The 20,463-nt window shown below is 36.7% G+C and overlaps 2 protein-coding genes across 3 annotated transcripts in view; both read right to left on the reverse strand.

Annotated features, from left to right (window-relative positions):
- The window catches only part of LOC142342736 (uncharacterized), a 467,082-nt gene that overhangs the window by 380,260 nt on the left and 66,359 nt on the right, over positions 1-20,463 (reverse strand). The gene's annotated exons all lie outside the window — the stretch shown is intronic.
- LOC142342735 (uncharacterized) lies at positions 5,097-9,889 on the reverse strand. Its single transcript, XM_075394256.1, has 2 exons — positions 8,455-9,889; positions 5,097-6,453 (listed from the first exon to the last, which is right to left on the reverse strand). Exons 1-2 carry the CDS (start codon positions 9,779-9,781, stop codon positions 5,753-5,755), a joined length of 2,028 nt encoding a protein of 675 aa, XP_075250371.1. The 5' UTR covers positions 9,782-9,889; the 3' UTR covers positions 5,097-5,752.

Genomic DNA, 20,463 nt, shown 5'->3' on the forward strand with positions numbered 1-20,463 from the left:
GCGCCCCAATATAATTCAAATTCTTTGAATAGTAAAAAATATACAAGATCAAGACCCAAATTAAAATCCAAAGTTGATTAACAAATTATTTGGACCTGGCAGTCAGCTCAACATTTGTCCAGAGACATCAAACTATGAGAGTAAAGAAAAGCAATACACTCTAAATTGAACAAAAAATCTCTTTTAGCCTGATTAGCAACCGATGAGACGTTTCAGTAATGGTATTGAGTGATAAGACAACAAAAAGAACAACAAATAAACAAAAATCAAAAATTCGTTGTAGGTTTCGAAAACAATTATTTAAAAAGTCATGAAAAACAATAACTATTGTCAAAACCACTCATTAAAACACTTTACGCGTCACTTTATAAACAGGAAAACTCAAAACTCACAGATATCCTATTAAAACAAACAATGTTTAAGTCATATAAACTATTAGCTGTACTTCGATGAATTAAAAAAATACAAATATGCATTATTAGTACACAAATAACGACGTTTTTGAAACTATTTGTTAAGAAAATCAGAAGAGAAAACATCCGAAAATAGAAGCCAAATTAGCATACCTCAAAAAAATTGCTTTCAAGAACCGAAAATTTGTTCAAACACCAATTTCTCACTCCACTTTCCAAGCAGCTTGAAAAAATCACGCTTCAAATCTACAGGTTTTCGCTCCCTTTACCACTACGGCGTGATTGAAATTTGTCTTAAATTCACTACTAATTTGTCTTAAATTCAAAATCACCACTAAAAAGTGAACAGATTTTAAAAAAGCAGCGCACCAATAAAATTCAAATCCTTTGGATTTAAAAAGCAGAGCTGCTATAATAGCCGGCTGAGAAGAAAAAGTCAGCTATCAACAAAGAATGAGCGTCCCGGCAAATGTCGGACTAAATGCTCCCCCACGACTGATGGGGCTCGATTCTATTTTACCCACTTTCATCCGGGGTACACTAAGGGACTTCACGATGTTATCAGAACTTATATAGCCTACTAGTTATATTTAAATTGAAAATGAAACCAATTCTGGCAAACCTTTCAGCCAATTTGTACCATTAAAGCACTGCCACTTGAGTTCAGCAGCGTGCAGACAGAAGTCAAAGAACACACGAACAAAAACTCCCGTAAAACTAGTTTCGAATCATTAAAGAGTAAGGAATTTTCTGCTTTAAAACTACACACTTTATTTTACTCCCACAAATGATTCAGCATCTAGAAACCAACAAGGAGGCTCAGTAATGTGCGTACGTTCATAATGATCCGCTCATCAACATTCTTGACTTAACTGGCTACCAAAATGATAGAAATAGATGCCACGCTAGAGGGCCGATTGAACTTATTAATAACAGGAATACTAAGACAAAAAATACTAGAAAAGACAATAATAATCAAATAGCAAACATTAATTACGACCAAAACTCGATCTCTTTATTAAAAAAAAATCATAACAAAATCAAACTAGCATCAGATAAAACCTAAATTAAAGAATTAAACTATACTTCATTAGAAAAGTTATCGCGACTGTCCTCAATGCGACTGCGTAACAGGTCGACAAAAAAGATCAAAAAGGTACGAATTCCAAAAATACGTTTCCCTTTCTTAAAACAACTAATTACAAAGTGACTAATATCCTAAGATATTAACTGAAATTGCTCAAAAGTTCATTTATATCTCCATAGAAAGCATAGGAAGACGTGTGATTATCCAGTGTACATCATTAAACTACAACAAGGAGGACAAAAACAGGCAAAATTAAAAAGTTCAATTAAACTTTGCGCGAAAATGGCAGTGAAGCCGCTAAAACTATTAATTTTTCACTAGGAGCACCAAAAAAGTTCAATTGCGCAATATTTCAAAGCCAATGGGACCATTAATGCTACCTTAATGTTATAATTTAAAAACAAAACAAAATTCCTTTAAAATGTACAAATATAAAAATCTCAAAGTTTATGAAATCTCGTAGTAACAGTAGTAACATATCCCAAAAACAAATGGTTGAAACGAAATCCGTTATAAAGATTAAAATATAGCTCACTGGAAATGGGTTGTGAACTGTCTTTACAGGGACTAAGCTACATACCGATCGCAAATGGATTTCAAAAAATGGCGAAGCTAAAAACCCAAATGTTTTCTTTTGAAAACAAATATTTTTAAAAGTCAAAACAGACAAAGGAAATCAAAAACAAGATGGATTCAGTTGCAACACCACAGAAAGCCAATTGCGTCTTTTATTAATCAGACAAGTCGCGAGACTACAAAACAAAAACAAATACAGGCAAAGGACAAACTGCACAAACAACTTTACGACACCAGTGTTCAATGCATTATAACTAAAAGTTATCTGCAAGAACTGTAGTTCATCCCTTGCATCTCATCTGAGCATCAATGGGCCATCGTTATGAAAGGACGACGTAGAAATGACAACAAAAACCCAGAAATTAAAGTATAGAAATCTTGGAAAATTTTTATTAAAATTAAACGGTCGAAGTCAACAGTTAAAACATATAACTAACCAAGAAAAATATGTTTTAAGTAAAAAAAGAAATTGAGACTTTCATCAGTGAGATTGAGTTGTATGATGACAATGAAATCAAAAAGAAGACAGTTGCACAAACATTTTTTAAAAGTTAGTTTGAAAGTCATTAAAACAAACAGCTATAAAATGAAATCTTTTAATAGGTTCAGTTATACGTCCTGAGGAAGCAATTGAGACCTGTCATGATCAGTTATATGTCGTACAACAAAAAGAAAGACAAAAAGATGCAAATAAAGTCCACTAATTTTTGCGAGAGAACTGTATAAACCACAAGCATAAACTATTCAACTAAAACAATCAACATACTAAAATACACTCTTTTTCACCGCTTTGCAATTCTCCAACTATCCATTCTTTCCATTGGACCTGTAAATAGCGTGATAATTCGACAAGGAAACAAAATCACATTATAAAATGTTGTAAATACATGTTGTAAATAATGCTTAAAATACACGAAAAAAAAATATAAAACTCGTATTATCAAAGAGAAGCCATTAGATAAGTATATCAAAAATCCAAAAAATTATATTATAACTCACGAGAAATGGTTTGCTGACACTTTTTACTGAGACTACGCCAGACGATGAGAGAAATATGATAAAATAATGGAAAAAATAGTTGAGAGAAATAAGATAAAATAGTGGAAAAAATCAAAAATTCACCGGCATTTTCTTAAACCAAATCATTTCTAAGTCACAAGAGGCATTAAGTAACAACTTAAACATTGTCTGGGTTCACAAATATCTCTTTTGAATCTTTGAAAAACCAATTGGATCTTTTATCCGGGAGACAAAGTCATTGGACTACAAAAGTATAAATGAAAGGAAAACATAAGAGTCCATAAAACTTTACGAAAACAATTGGTCAGAGGCATAAAAACGAAGAGCTTAACTCAGAAACTTTAATATATGGTCATTGAGCCCCATTCTTTTCAAAAAGAATCTGCTAAAGTTTGAGCCCTGAGTTGAAATTCTTGTCTGTATTTTACAAAAAACTAACTCCGGAAATTTTAAAAAGGCCGCGCCCAATTCAAATCTATTTTTTGACCTTAAGGATCCATGGTGAGATCAGGATCAACCTGCTATTGCTGCGTAGCTAAAAAACTCAATTATTCAAATGGCTGCGAAATAGATCAATTTTTAAACACAATTTTTCAGTATATCAAAAAAAATTTATGCATTTTGTATGATATTTGAGATTACATTTGACAAAAACTGGCAAAATTATAATTCCGGAAGACAGTAAAACTAGCCATCGACAGTAAAACTAGCTATCCTTTTGAACTTACTAAGAATTTGACCGCAGTTTTAGAGTGTCCACTTCCAGCAAATTTAAAGTTGGCTAAAAAAGCATATTTGGTCCCATTTTTGACGAGGAAAGTATGATTTTTTTAAAAATTAAGCATATATTCTAGCCAAAGACACGGATCGAACAATTCAGCAACCCTACTCTATCTTTCAAGATAAAACCAATAACACTACCGTTAACAATTTTACTATATTTTACAAAATGGACGAAAATTTGAAAAATTACAGAAAATGTGAAAAAAAAACAAGGTAATATGGTCTACTATTCACAAAACTTTAAACCTCTATAACTCCCTGTAAAAAGCGAAAATCAAAAAATCTTTTTAATTCAATATTCTACACTGGATGGGATTTCGAATGATACCACTCACAACTCTCTACGATGATTATATCGATCGGCCAAAATTGACTAATTTGAGTATATAGTTCCTCCCGCACTAAAGTGGATCAAACAAAAAGACTTTGAAAAATCACGACGAGTACTATAATTTAGCGACTCTCAGCATTGAAATTATAAATATAACTTTCCACCAGGCCCTGGGTATTCAAAATATCATTGATTTTTGAAAATAGACAGTATATTTTGTTCTCATTAAACAGGATTTGTGCCAAGCGAAACACAAGGCTATATCATGGCCCTACCTTAAAACTAGAGAAAATGCTACAGTGCATATATTAATGATTAGAGAAAATTTCTTCCAAAAAAGGAGTGGGATCTTCTGGCCAGCATATTGACCAATTACTGTTGTTCGAGTTGATGATTTTTAAGATCTCTAAATGAATGAAGATTTTTCTGGCACCATAGTATAACAAATGTAGCTTGGAGGACTCCGATCTAGCCAAAGGGTTATCTAGCAGAATGATTAGAAAATCAGAAATTTTCAAATGCATTTTGAAAATCCACTTAAAAACATTTTACCTCCTCTTTTTAAAATAGCGAAGCAAACATCGGTCCGTGTTCGGAACCTCCTCACTTTGCGAGGGGGGTTGCAGTCACAGAGAGGAATGGAATGCTATTCGACCGCACATACCATACAATCAAGTAACAAAGACTGATTTAATCAGCCATTTCTTGAATTTGCTGTACTTTAACTTAAACAATCAGGTAATTCAAGCATTTAGCCAGAACTATCAATTTTCTTATTCTGCTAAACGCCCATTCGGCTAGACTTCCCAGCTCCATATAGCTTCTATTTCGTTGGTGCCTGTTCAAAAACTACGCCTGGTAAGAATTTATCGAGAAAATATGAAAGCAAATTCTCAAGGCTCAATTCAGTCAAAATCAAGCTATGCACATGGAAATTATCTCCTTGATACAACCAATTTTTACTAGTTATTTCCATGTACATAATTGGTACCTGGTCATCATAATCGAGTTCTATAAATAAATCAACAAAAGTATCCATTGGTTTGATATATAAACAAAGTAGGAATCATATTTAATGCTAATCATCTACAATAATAGTATCGTAACTTTGTACGTGATGCAAAAGCTTAGTATCACTTGGTTGAAATTACAAACATTAATCAAAGCAATCATCTCACCTAAATAACGCTTTCAATCTCAATCATTATAAAGTATGCACCACAAAATAAATTGTTACACGATTATTTCCAAGGTAACGGAATTAAATACCCGCAGATTTGAACAATTTCAAAAGGCACCTTTTTTCTGTCATTCATTCAGACAATTAATGAGCTGCTTGAATCTATTTATGCAATATTTCGATTTATGTCGTCCGCTTTATTCTAAATCATGAGAATTTGATTCAATAAAATTTTCTAATAACTTTTCTATCAGCTTAATTTGGTGATATCAACATCGGTAATTTCAAAATTTTACTCATTTGCGCTTGTCGCTTTTAATTGTGGAAATTGGTTACATTTGAGAGTTTACTAGTGACTACATTCAAATCTGAAGCTTGAGAATACCTTGATATTGGTTATCACTGCACAAGTAGCAAGACCAGGTGGGAATGGTCACCACATTGGAATCTACTAACATTGCATCGTTATTAGCTGATAAACTAGTACCACTACTGCTGCGGCTGCTAACACTATCTGAACTATTGCTATTGCGCTTGAAAGTGTTGAAATATTTAATCAGTTCACTCGAGACCAGCCCCGATAGACACTGATCACAGAATGCATAGTAGCAACTCGGTTGGGAACACCTGAACAAAGTTGAGCCAGGTTCATTCTTACTCGCAGCAATTTTCAACTCCTCTGTGTTCTTGCAACAGACGCAACACATTCTACGTAAATAGTCTAAATCTAGCTCCGGGAGGTCTTCTTCGGGAACAAACTCCATAATAGTGATGATGCTTTTAGTCACTCGTGGTAGACAGTCGTCGCATACGCCTCCAATGAACATGGGGTGAGGTATGGTGACGTTTTTGGACGTACAGCACAGGCAGAACTTCTTCAGCTGGCCTGCTGAAGTGCATGTGAAGAATCGATTTGTCCTGGTATGAGGCATTTTGTCTGTGAATACAGGATGAATGTTCTGAGATGACGATGAGCGAGCGAACGCTGCTTGACTGTGGGAGCGAGGACTAGTTCTTGATATTGAGGTTGATTTTGAAGGTGACGTCACAGTAGCTTCTTCTTCTAAAAAGAACTTTCTCAGTTTTTCGAAGCAACCCCCAATTTTGGCAAAAAACCTTTTTGATTTTCTTGAGTAGTTCCATTTCTACTATTTGTAACCTAGTTTTTAAAAAAAATAAAAACAAGTCTAGGCACTCAAAATAATTGTGGCAGCAATTTAATTTTTCGTATGCCCTCCGCAAGAACTGCCCTTCAAACTTTGAAATTATGTCTCCTCAAAAGTTTCGGTGAATCGCATACTTAGAGACTAGTGAGGCGTAAGGCTCTAAGAGAGCGGCTCAGCCGTGTAATGCACACCGCGCTCTACCTGTTATCCGTTTTTGAGAACGAAAAGTCAAATGGGCTAGATGAAAAATCGCAGTAAAAAAGACCACAGAACTAATATTGTTGCTACAAATTTCGTTTGAGAGCAATTAAACGTTAGCAAGTACAAAAAATTTAAAAATCCAACCGACTACCTTCCGGCGGGTTGCTCTTAAACGACCGGCTGGCTTCGGTAGGAGCCAGTTGGGGCTTAGGGATGATATCATTCGGGGTCAAGCGATGGGGGTATGGTTGGGAGGGCTAGACGAGAGGGGGATCCAAATCGCCAGGTGGAGGAGGGTGGACGGGGTTGTTGGGGGATATGGTTATAGGCAGGGGGCGGGGCGTGTGAATGGTGCTCAAAATCGCCCTTCACAACATAAATTTGTCTCCTCAAAACAGCTCGGTGAACTGGATAATTAGAGACGCTCAGCAACTTGATGCCATCGCTGCTTTACCTGTTTATCCCGTTTTTGAGGACAAAATTCAAATGGCCAGACGAAAAGTTGGTAGGACAAGAAAACGCATAAGACCAACCGGACTTACATTATTGCTACAAACTTAATTTGAGAGCAATTAACTATACTGGACAAGGTTGACAAGGAAAAACCAATTGGCAGCCGAATATGGCTTTAAAGATAAAGTTCGTTTTTTCTAATGGTAATTCATGAAAACATGTGAAAATAAATAGTTGAACAAAAGAATAAATCAAATTGACAACAAAATTGTAAGCTAACCCGAATCATATAGTTGAAAACATATTTGTCTTTCCTCGAACATGTTTGCTGGCGAATAAGCAGCAGCTAAAAAACCAGCAATCTTAGTAAAGGTTTAGCTAGGGAAAATCAGATCAGTCGAATGAATTTTTTGTAAAACGTTGAAAAGGTAGTACAATGTCTATCTAGGACGAGAAAAATATCAAAATATCAAAGTAAAAATGAAATGAACATATATTTTATTCTACGCATCCACGAGGAACCAAATCAATTTACGGAAACAATTCATACCTATTTTGATCTGAAGAAGCTTTTCACGACCTCTCCGACAGCATCGATACTTGGTAACCATGTTCGCTTTTCTGATGTCAATTGATAACGTCAAAGTCATTTTCGTTGGAAAGAATTAAACGGTTCAGATGTCAAGATTGATTTCTTGTGTTATTAAATTTAAATTTTACAACCTTCCGATGAATATAATTCAAGGAGGCATATTTATTTAGTCACTTATTTCAATTAATTAACGCACTGAGGTTTTGAAAATCTCAAAAGTTTGACCGAGTATAATAGAAGGCTACATTCGGGATTCAATTACACGGAATTCAATTTCAAGGGTTAGTAGAGTCAACTACTTTTTATCCCCTCGCAGCCATAAAGTAAGTGCGATGAGGTATTGGATAAACAAGACAGGTCCCTAGTTTACTTTTGGTGATAAGGCTAAACAATACGCTGCTAAATCCGCTTCAGCTTGTATCTGCCGTGTAAGAGATGACAAACAAAAACGAAAACAGTGACAGATGCTTGGCTCAGTGGCGTGTATCGAACCGACAACGATAGAACACACAGGCATACAAGTTCATTCAAAACTTAACGCCACGGTTATATATACCACTCACAAACATCACAACCAATCGCACATTATAATTGACTCATTTCAGCTTGAGTAATCACCACGAAACAAAACAAACTATATTTGACTACTCACCGCCAATAGAGAATCTGACTTTGGTAGTCAAAGCACTGCAATCTTTAGCAGCCATCAAGTTCTGATCACAACTGGCTGGTAGACAGTTGTTGTTTGCGATGTCACTCCCTGCCGGAGACGGCTGCATGTTTTCTTTCTGGCTGCTCTCTGGCATCCGGAAGTCAGCCAGAATTGTGTTGTCATCTTCACTGACATTTCCATCAGGAGAAATTGCTTGATCTTCGACCTCAGTTCTTTGTTCGGTTTCTGCAATTTCTCTTCTACTTACTCTTTGCGACACTCTCGGAGTTTTTGCAAAATTCGTTGTTTCGATATTAGTTTTGTTGCTTTCGTGGCTCTCTTTCTTCGTCGAGGCTGGAATTGATTTTATTACTTTGTTTGAGTTGTTGCTCGAACAGGACGTTTGCACTACCTGTTTGGCACTGGGTATTAAAACTTGTATACTATTTTTAGAATGAATTCTAGCACCATTTTTTGTGAATTTCTCTAGTCCCGCTTTCCAATGCTTATTCAGAATCAGGGTTCCGATATCGACACAAGAGCAAAAGAAACATTTCCACGTTTTTGCACTTCGTATACTCTGCGCTCCACCCGGTCCAATAAATAGGTTTAAACATTGAAAGCAGAACGAGCGCAGACACTTGTTTTGACCCGAATCACACATGACGAGGTCCTGCCCCTCACGACAACAAATTGAGCAATTCATTTGGTACCCATCACGCGGGTCTATAACCTCAGGCAATTTTTTAAGCAAGGCTTCGCAGTACGAACAGAGGCCTGCATTCTTGAAAAATGGGTGCAGTCTATTAGCAGGTGAAAACCCGCAACAAACACAATGATTGAGATACATTTTTCTTTTACTAACAGGCATTGACACGAAGTTCTTTTCCCGAAAGCCTCGTTTCGGCTTTTCATGGAATTTCTCGACCTGTTTGCGGAGTTCTGGATCCTCCTTGACTTCGTACTGAGGCTTGACTTGAGTTGAAACTGTCTTAGCTAGTTCAGATATGCTTTGATCGTCCGAGTCAATAACTTCGAAGGACTTGACAGATCGATTGTCGTCTTCGTCAGTAAGGTCAATTACGGCAGTATTCGGTTTTCTTGATTCCTTTGACTTCAATATTTTTCTTCTCTCGTCCGAATGTTCACTGTGGGCGGGATTTGTAAATGTAACTTTAGAAACGTTGCTAAATAAATCTTCAACTAAATAGGACAAATCTAAGCTATCATCGAATAAACTTTCGTGAAGTCGTTTTAAATTCAATCGAGGGTACTTTGGGGGAGGGCCTTTGTCTGTCATCCACAGTGGGACGTCTTTGGTTGCCATTTAACTCACCATCTGAAGGAAAAGTTCAGTTAGCTTAAAGCTTTAAATAAGCACCAGGTGCATGGTTAAGCCCTGTAGTAAACAGCAGACAATTGTTGACCAAATTAAACGCAAACAGCATGCAAGATTCTAAAGTTAGAAATTTTTCTTTTTGGATGTCGAGAAAAATTAATTTCCAAGCAATGGAGCTCTCATACCAATCCATTTGTAGAGTGGTAAAGTTCGATTATTGAAAAAAGTGTTCCTTTTTGAGATTTCGAAACATGATCAAATGGTCGCACGAATCATCGCGAGATCAAAGTTTCTCAAAACCTAGACAAACATCGAGAAAGAATAAATTAGAAGCAATTTGGGAAACAACAAGCAGTTCCTCGAATGAAAATCGTGTAAAATCTCAGACAGGTTCCCGTCGACTGAATTGATCATTAGAAACACGATAAAAGGCTAAATACGCACCTAAAAAACACAGCACGCCAATTGCCAGAAAAAAAATTCGATTGCGTAATATAGTTGCAAAATATCAATAAACATAACCGACTAACGTCGGAAGAATTGCTCTCGAACGACTAGTGGGAGCTCTAATCAATTGCAACCTGCTTCAGTTGGGGGTAGGGGGTAAATGAGATTCAGAAATTCACTAGGGGGCTTAAAATAATCTCATTAGAAGTTAATGTAGTAATATATATGCCATTATTAAGAATTTAAGTGAAAAACATAACCGACTAAAGTCGGGCGAATTACACGTAAACGACCGGTTGGCTTCATTAGTAGCTAGCCAAGCTTTAGTGAGGCTAGCTTTAGCTAAATTAAAGGGGCGTGAGGTGAGCGCATCGGGGGGGGGGGTGAACCGCCCTTCACTCTAAGCATAAGTTTACAAAACTGTTTCTGTTAATCGCATACTTGGAGACTAGTGAGCTGAAAGGCTCTACGAGCACTTAATGACCGCTGGGCTCTACCTGTTTATCCCATTTATGAGAAAAGTCAAATGGGTCAGACAAACAATCGGTCAAGCGAAAAAAACGCATAAAAAAAGAAAGACGAACAGGACTAATATAATTGCTACAAACATCGTTTGAGAGCAATTAAAAATGAAACCAATTTTGGCGCACTTATCACTTGATTCTAGTATTAAATTGCCGCCAATTGAGTTCGGCTGCTTGAAATTGCGATTGAGAGAGAATTTCAGATCACGCAAGTTGCAGTAGTCTGTAGTTTGAATAGGGAGAAGAGACTGTTGTGGGAAGAAAAGTTCTCATGATCGCTTTTTCACCTTGAGTCTTACCAGCAGTTCCTAATTTCTACGTATTAGTAAGCTAATGTTAAGCTCGAACGTTTGAAAAACAGAAGTCAAAACTTCAAGCCATGAACAAACTTGCGTCAAATAAAAAAGCCTCAATGCTCCTCTTTGAGTCGTAGAAACATAACAGGACAAGTCCCGAAATGCAATCCAAGGAATTAAATGCAAACACTAAAAATCAACTTAGAATACTTGAAAAAATTGAGAAACTTACTGGGCAATAAGAGAAAACAAAAACACACAGAAAAAGTTTCACAAACTTTTAAAAGAGCACACAATTATTATTCAAATTATTGACAATTTTTGTTGAGAATTTCAGCATAAAAAATTACCAATTAAGCAGGCACAACATAATACATTGGTTCATTCCTTACAATATTCTTGAAAGATTATTCAGAAAGAAGAAAAGAAAAAAACAAACTGGTTTAGAGAGCTTGAAATAATTCCGTTTTTTTTCTCGAAAGACAGCAATGATTATACAAACAGTTGGAAAATGATGTCTTGAATCCAACATTTTGGAGCAAAAGTGAAAAATTGCAGCAGTTGTAAAAATATTCTCGAACAATTTTTTTCATTGAAAAACTATCCAAAAATCCGCATTCGAGCCTTCAAAAAGTTTCATTGGTCCATAAAAGTAAACCAACAGATTAAAAAAGACAAAATAAAACTCAAAAAAAGTGCAAAGTTTTCTTAAAAATATTGTCAAAAAGTTAGTAAACGTGATCTTGACAAGGCCAAGATCTTCTGGTAAGGAAAACCTATTGACTGACACTGCGAGTCAAAACATTGAACCAAAAAATATCAACATGGCAAAAAATGCTAAAATTCGGAATATTAGCAACTTCAAAATCATTTTTTTGTTGTTATAATCTATATATTAGACTATATACAAGCCTAAAAAACGTAGCCGTGGCCTCAACAAGTACAAAGAACACCAAGAAAATTTACAAAAAACCAAAGAAGTTGACGAAATTAATCCAGAGTCACGTAAGTTCATGATTATTATATAATCATAATCATTCCTGTATCACTAAAATTTATCCAAAAAGTGACCTGTAAGTTTTTAAAAATTTTCAGCACTCTCTAAAAGTAAAACATCAAAAAATAATGACTTTCATAACGAGGAAAATATTGAGCAACATTAATTGTCCAGGTTGCTAAAATTAATGTTTACACAAAGTTTTGGCGTTAAAACCAACACAAACGATAGACATACATTACCAACTATTTAAACTTGACCTGCTACTGGAGTAAGTTCCTCTTTAGAAAAAAACTAGCAAGAGACCGAAAAACCAGCCAAAGCTATTCACACACAGAAACCGAGAAAAAAAGGACAAATAAAGGTTACTCTCAACAAAATTCACCAATAAAACTATCTACAAAATGCTGAAACGTTATTTCCCAATTACTACTATTCTGAGACAAACTTTTACTTTCTTTTCAGCTTAATCAGTCGACCACCCAATACCTAGAGACATAGAACAATTAAGAAAAATTTAAAAAATCTGAAAAAAAGTAAGAAATTTGTATCATTTAATTCTGTAAAAAGTGCCCTTTATAGTATTAATTTTTGCCGTCTTAGAACAGGACAAACGAACAGGAAAAACGAGATAGAGGCACAAAATCAGAAGAAATAGGCAAACCGCTTAGGAATAAAAAATCCTCCAAAAATTGATAAAAATTACTCAATTTTTTTTAACGGAAATAACTAAAATTAAACCTGCTCAAATCAGAGAGACTGAAATGTTCAAGGATAAGTCTTTCAGCACACATCAAAAATGTAAAAAAATCATTGAGGAACAACACAGAAACTGCTAAAAACGCGTCCAAAAAAGCAAACTTGTAAAAGTAGTTCAAATTAAATCAACATGTATCATTTTGCTTCAGATGGTCCAAAATGCTTCCAAATGTTACAATTATTACTTTATATAATTAAGGAAAACCCCTTGGCCAAAAAATTTTCAATTAAAAGAGTAAATTAAAAACTTCCAAGCAACAAACGAACACGACTAAAATTAGACTCGCTCGGCCATAAATTTTTCACACCTACTTTTCTTGATCTCAAAAATTCGACATGAACAGAAAGCCCTCCTTTTTTCTTCTGGGGGAGGGGATCTGCTGTGGGGCAGGAGTGAAATGGGGGGTTAGGGTTGGGAGGACTGGGCGAAGTGGGCTCAAATCGCCAGGTGGAGGAGGGTGGACGGGGAGTCGGAGGGGTGAGGGAGTGGGAGAACTTCCATCTTTAAAGAATAGAAAACGCCCTTCACATCATCAAGTTAAGTCTCCGTAAAACAGTTTCGTTGAACTGCATGCTACGAGTCTAGTGAACCCAAAGGCTCTAAGAGTCCTTAGTGCCCTCCGGTGTTAACTGTTTATCCTGTTTTTGAGGACGAAATTAAACAGTTCAAGCGAAAAATTGCATTAGCGTAGCCCGCAGATTGCCGGAATAGCTGCGAAAGAATAGATCTGCGTGCCATATAATAGAGATAGAAACAGACAGATCTAAATTGAAAAAAAATCGACGCCGCTCAAAAAAGCCAAAAAAAAACATTCAGCGATAAATTAATAAAGCTTGATAAAATTCAACCAGCAGAAGCCTCTTATTAGGGAGCTTTACGGTACATATGAGTTCCTTTGACCTCAAACAAATTCAAATTAAGCTTAAGTTTTATAGTGCAAAAGTCAATTTATTGAGTGAGGTAAGTCACTTTTGATCAAAAGCTACTCACGCAAAATACTTTTGCTAAAGAGAGTGAGAAATGACGTCACGGGCGCAAACGCCTTTAGTGAGAGGAAGAAGTCAATCAGAAAATTTGACTATTTCAGCTTTGCTGTGTGAGCAAATTTAAAACGAAAAAGAGTCAGACGACGAAACAAAAAACATAGCAGGACAAGTCCTGACGCACAATTCAAAGAATTTTCATTGACTAAACAGAAAACTAGACCTAGAACCGACTATGAATGGATTGGGAAAACCATTTAGAAAAAAAATCTTATCCAAATAATTGAAAAAAACAGTAAAAATCAAAGTGAAATTGCCGCATGTGAACAAAAAAACCACTAGCGAGAAAGCGAATTTTTGTTCCAGCACCGTTTTCTCACTCCACTTTAAATTTAGAGCCAAAAAAATTTCACACCACAAAACCACTCACTTTTTTGCTTTACTTCCTATTTCGGAGTGACCAAAATCACTACTCCAATTTGACTTCAAAAATCATGAAAATGTGTGAACAGATCTTAAAAAAAGACAGCGCCCCAATACAATTCAAATTCTTTGAATTGTAAAAACCAAGAGCATCGCAATACAGCTCCGCTCAGCTTAAAGCTTCGCAGCTATAAAAAAGACCACAGGGCTAAGACAAAAGCTACAAACCTCGTTTGATAGAAATCAAAAAAGACGCTCCACCAATAGTCCTCGTCGAGTCGTAAAAACGACAGAACACTAATACAATCCAATTCTGAACACAAATACAACCCAATAAAAAACATAAACCAACTGATGTCGGAAAAATTGCTCTCGAGAGACAGGCGAGTGGAAAACATTTGACCACAACGGGATTCGAACCATGGACATCCCGATCCCTCACCAGAAGCACTGCACACTCAGCTATCAGGCCCTTCTTGAAGCTATACTGCAACCGATTCTATATTAGCAACAAGCTTTACTTCGGAGTGAGAGCAATAGAGACCACTCAAAAATGCAGATCGAAAGCGTGAAAATTTCCCTTAAGAAGTCAAAGAATGTTCTAGAAGAGCTCAAAAACGGTCAAGCGAAAAATTTGCATTAAAAAGACTAACACGTTTACAATTATTGCTATGAACTTCGTTCAAGAGCAATTAACCATTGACAACAAAAAGAGGACTAACACACTGGACTATTTCAGGTAAATTTTCTTTGTGTACTGCTGTGAAAAAGCTTCATTCCTTGGCCATCAAAAATGATCTGCCGCTGATACTGTTCGCTGATTTAATAATAACAGGCATTCCACAGCATGGAACAGATTTTCTATGAGAATTTCTTTTCACGTTTTTAATATACTTTCTCAATCTTTTCACGGCAGAATCAAAATTCCAAAGCAATACAAAAACAAACAACGAACGTCGGAAGAATTGCTCTCAAATGGCTATTCAGCGCTCTATCTGTTGCAGCCTGCTTCAGTCGGGGGGGGGGGGGGGTATAAAAAAATTTTAAGACGTTTTCAATAATTGCCTCAAACTTCATTCGAGCGCAATTAATAAGGGCAGTGTCTACCATGCTGGTTATGATGACCACAAAATAATCACAAACAGCTCAAAAAATAGTGAATCCTAAATAGGTGTCCAAACCGTAAACTGATCTTCACGCCGCAAATAATCACGCTTGACGCTTACGTGAGTTCAGCGGGGGGGGGGGGGGGGGTGCGTGAGAAGGGAGGTTGGCTGGATGGATGGGCGAGTAAAGTGGGTTTAGAAATTCAAGAATTGCCCTTCAGATTGAATTTATATCTTCGGTGAATCGCATACATGGAGATCTGCCCACGCGCCCGCAGACAAAAAGTTTTAAAAATTCATCAGTTAGACAAAACAATTGCCTGTAAAAATTGAGAGGATTAAACTAATTGCTACAAACTTTGTTCGGCGGCAATTAACAAGGTTACATTTCAATCATACAATCAATACAAATCCAATACTTTCGTGTAAACATTTTAGAAAAACCCTTGTTCTCTGGTCTATTCTTCTTTATCACCGATCCATTTCAGCTTAAAAATCTTGACAATAAGAGCAGCATTAGATATGTAATTACAATTTAACATTCATAACTTAACAGCTTATTATTTAATACTAGTAAAAAGAGAGCAAACTACACATGGTAACTTTGCAAGTGTCATTTCTTAGGCAATTATTTCAAACAATTTGACGCCGTGGACAATTTCACTTCATAATCAATCCATTATCAAATCAGAAGAATTACAACAATGTACTTCATTCATAAACTATCTGTTTTAGCTACTGGTTCCTTAATATCAATTGATTCACTCTGCCCCCGACATTCTGCCAAACTTTCAGTTGCGCGATTCTCGCTTTCGTCATCTGAACTGCTTTTGAATTCCAAAGGAATACCCGGATCGCCAGCGTCCAATTGTAATAAGGAAAAGGCGAGGTCTTGCACAAAATCCAGCTTTTCTTCTTTCCCGGATTCTGCGATTCTTAACTTCTCCTCATTTGTTGGTGTTTCATCGCTTTGTCCCGTTTTATTGTCGCTGGTTATTTCTTGTTCCGTTTCAGATGAAACACCATGGTCAGAATTATAACTAAAAAGAAAATCCAATGATCACTTGCTAATTAGTTAAGTGCAAACAATTAAGTTGAAAACCTGGTTATAAAACCCTCCTACTTAGTAGTGCACTCTGCCGAACCTATATTCTAGTGTGTAAAAATTATTAGATCTGAAAGTAAACCGGAAAAAAGCAACAAAGAACATAGCAGAACAAATTATCGCAAAATAGCCGCCGTTGACCCCACTGACCTGCTTTGGGATTGAAACAGTTAGAAAAATTTAACCTAATTTTCCTCTAAGGTTCAAAAAGTGTTCTAATTTCTTCTGTAGTTTCATTAGATTAGAACATAACCGACTAACGTCGGGCGAATTGCTCTCAAACGACCGGCGAGCGTTTGGCTTCGTCAGTAGCTAGGCACGGATTAGTGAGACTAGCTTTAGCTTAATTGAAGGGGCGTAAGTGAGCGCAGCGGGGGGTGCACTGGGGGCTGATGGAGTGGCAACAGTGGGGGTGGGGGAAGTGGGGGGAGTAAATCTCCAAGAACCGCCCTTAGCACCATAAGTATAAGTCTCCAAAACAGATTCTGTGAATCGCATACTTGAATACTAGTGGGGCGAATTGCTCCCAAACGACCGGCGAGGGTTGGCTTCGGTAGTATCCAGCTGGGGCTTAGGGATTCTAGCATTAAGGGGGTGACCGGTGTGTGTGTGTGTGTGGGGGGGGGGGGGTCAGGCTTGAGGAGGGGGGGGGGGGGGGGTTCAAATCGACTGGAGGGAGGCCAATGTGAGTGTCGAGGGAGGGGGTATGGGCTGATGGCGGGGTTGACTTAGGGGGTCAAACTTTTAAGATTATGAACCGCCCTTCACACACCATGAAATTGTCTCCTCCAAACAGTATCCACTGGTAGAACTCATCGAGGCATTGGAAATGACTATCGTAAGAATCGAAGTAGCCAAAACAAAAGGCAAAAAAATGAAAATCTTTAAAACTTTAAAATAGAAACAACTTTAATAAGCTATAGTAAGCTCACACGTATTTGAAATCAGCTCACTCATTTTGAAATTAAAAAAACTTACAAAAAATGAGATTAATAGTAGAAAATACTTCAATTATTAAAAACTTTATTAAAAAATGATTTCTACTAGAAAAAAACTTTAGTGAGTTTCAACACTGCCTACGAACGGAAGGCTTCGGATCAGTTACGAGAAAATGCAGCCAAAAAATACAAGCTGGGTGAGAAAAATCGCTAAAATAGTCCAAAAACCTACAACAGTAGGATCTCTAGGAACATCAAAAAAAAAACATCTTGGAACAGCCCCAAGAGAAAAAAAATCACTCGCTTAGAAAAAATGTCTTACCTACATTTCTCGCTATTTCAAAAGAGGCTATGAACAACAAGTCCGCTCCTATTTTCTCACCTCTTGAAATTTGTTCACCAGAACTTTTTTCAAACTTTATTCCTTCCCTGAACTTCATGTCGTCACAGCTTCGAATCTTGCAGAAAACTATGACAGAAAACAAAAAATCTTGAAACCCCTAAATGTTATATGCTAACGTTGAAAAATAACCCAAATCTTTAAAATGAAAAAAAAACCTAATCCGCTCAAAAAACTGACCAGGTTAACAGCATTAACGAATTAATTTTTCTTACAGTTCAGAAATCGTCAAAAACCTCAGCTAAACTCATCAAAAGACTTATTGGGAATGCATAAAGCAGATAGTATTCTTAGAAACTAAAATTTAGGTCTCAAGAAAAGTGGCATCAGAGCATTTCGAAAAATTTCTATCTTCTTTGAGATAATTTTCTTAAATTGAATTCAAACTATTTCAACATTCAAAAATATCACAAAAACGTGAACAGATTAAGGCTCAAGAGCACACAACTGATTATTATCAGAAATTAGCCCAACGAAAGTTCAAAAACCGAACATCGGTCATTTGAATTAAAAAATAAATGTCTAAATGTATTTTTGTAATTCCCCAAAAAACTCAGAGCAGCATTATGTTAAATGGAATCAACTCCAAACAAAAATAACTCAGCAAATAAAATAATAGAACATATAAAAAAACTAAAAGCCAAAAAAAATAAATTATCCACAGCTAGATATTAAAATCCCCGACGAAGCACAGAGAGCCCCATTCCAAAAACTAAAAACAAAAACTTTTGTACAAAAAACCGTTAAAAGCGGATTAGTAGGTGTACAATGTTCTGAAACAAAAACAAAAGACGTCAAAACAGGGGCAATCAACATATGAATTATAGAAAAGAGGTTGTTAGTTTAATTGATAACAAATAGTTAAATCCAAAAAAATGCGAAAATTTACCTAAAAAGTGAGGGATAAGGGCCCATTTTGCACTTGAAACGCATTATTAGGCTCAAAAAACTGAACTCTGAATTCCGGATACAATTGCATATAGTTAGAGTGCCGATCAATAAATATTTCAACAAAAAAATGAAATCAAAGAAAAAATAAGCCAAATTGACAAATCCAGCCAGAAACGGTTATCTATATGCAGTATTTTCTCAAAAACACTTTTCGAATTCAGAAAGTCATTCCCTTGCATGAACGCATGCAACACATCAACAAAATATTTTTCTCGCTCCGGAAAACTGAGTTAACGCGTCAATTTTTACTCCATTTTGCTTTTAGATCAAAACGCCGTCTGAACAAGTATACAGCAGGATTTTCCTGATATACAATTGAAGAATTTTTATGGAATAAACAAAAAACGAGACACTAGAATAAATTGTGAACAGATTGAAAAACTTATTTGAAATAAATCCGGTCAGTAGAATCGGAAAAAACATAAAAAATCAAAGTCAAATGTCGCATGTAAACAAAATAACTTTTAACGAAACCATTAAATTTAGTCTTAAAATATAAACTTTTTACCTCCCCAGAATTGATTTATGATTATGCTAAAATTTGCACCGCTGTCACCACTAGAAAGATTTGAGCTTTGACATCAAAAGAGGAAGTAAAAATTTTTAAAATTACCACAAAATTCAGTAAATAATACAAAAAACGATCAGATTTTTAACAGACGAAATTTTTAATAAATCACAGAATCTTGATACTGTTTCAATTTCATATTAATAAACACGTTTGGTAACGTTGAAAAATGGTGAACATATTTCCAGATAGGGCTCACGGGCAGTGCTGCCCTTATCCCGCCACATTTTGGTCCCGAATAAGACCTCTCCATCGCTTTCTGTTCTGGGCTGTTTCCTTGCACAGGTCGAACCATTCAGTCTCCCATTTCTTCGCTGACATTTTCGGTGGTTTGATATGCTTCTTTACTTCGTCACGAACGATTCTTCGCCAGGTCTTGCGTATGCCGCCTGGGGGTCTCTTCCAGTTATCGCCCTTTTCGAATTCGAGCGCTGCGTTTGGAATTTCGGACGGATTCATTCGGAGGACATGCCCTAGCCATCGCAAGCGTCTTGTTTGGATCGTCGTGGCAAGGGAATCACATTTTGCAATGGTGGTGATACTTTCAGCGGGGAGGTCCTGTCCTTTGTGGAGAATACGTCGAAGACATCGATTTTCGAAGGATTGCAAACTGTTTATATCAGAATTTTTTGCTGGCCAGCTCTCGCAACCATACAAGAGTACACTTCGTACGCATGCCTTGTAAATCTTCACTTTTACAAGCTGAGGGATGCTTCTCTGGTTCCAGATGTTCTTAAGGTTTTTGAAACTACCTGCAGCTTTGCCTATCCTGGCCTTGATTTCAGATGTTACGTTGCCGTCGAGCTGTATTTTACTTCCAAGATAGGTGAAGTCTTCAACACGTTCCAGTTCTTCGCCGTAGACGTGGAATTTCTGATTGATGTCCTGGGAGCAGAATTTGGTTTTGCCGACGTTCAGGTAGAGGCCGACTGCCGCTGCATTTCTGGCTACGTTGTCGAGTAGCCTCTGGGCGTCGTTTCCATTATCATCCATTAGACAGATGTCGTCTGCAAAATCGAGGTCGGCAATTATCGTGTCATCCAGAGACACGCCTACGTTGTCATTGCGGAGGGCTTCTTCCATTATCCAGTCGATTGCGAGGTTGAATAGGAAGGGGGCCAGGATCGAGCCTTGCCTGACACCTCTGAGGATACTGAATTGGCGGGACAGGG

This window comes from Convolutriloba macropyga, chromosome 7 (genome assembly GCF_964194025.1).
Source record: "Convolutriloba macropyga chromosome 7, txConMacr16.3, whole genome shotgun sequence".
In the NCBI taxonomy this organism is placed as follows: Eukaryota; Metazoa; Xenacoelomorpha; order Acoela; family Convolutidae; genus Convolutriloba; species Convolutriloba macropyga.

Bases quoted from the DNA above. Each gene is read 5' to 3' on its own strand.
- LOC142342735 (XM_075394256.1), bottom strand. From the start codon at position 9,781: ATGGCAACCAAAGACGTCCCACTGTGGATGACAGACAAAGGCCCTCCC. The intron at 6,454-8,454 runs GTGAGTAGTCAA...AGTTCTTTTTAG, and splicing joins AGTCAGATTCTCTATTGGCG to AAGAAGAAGCTACTGTGACG.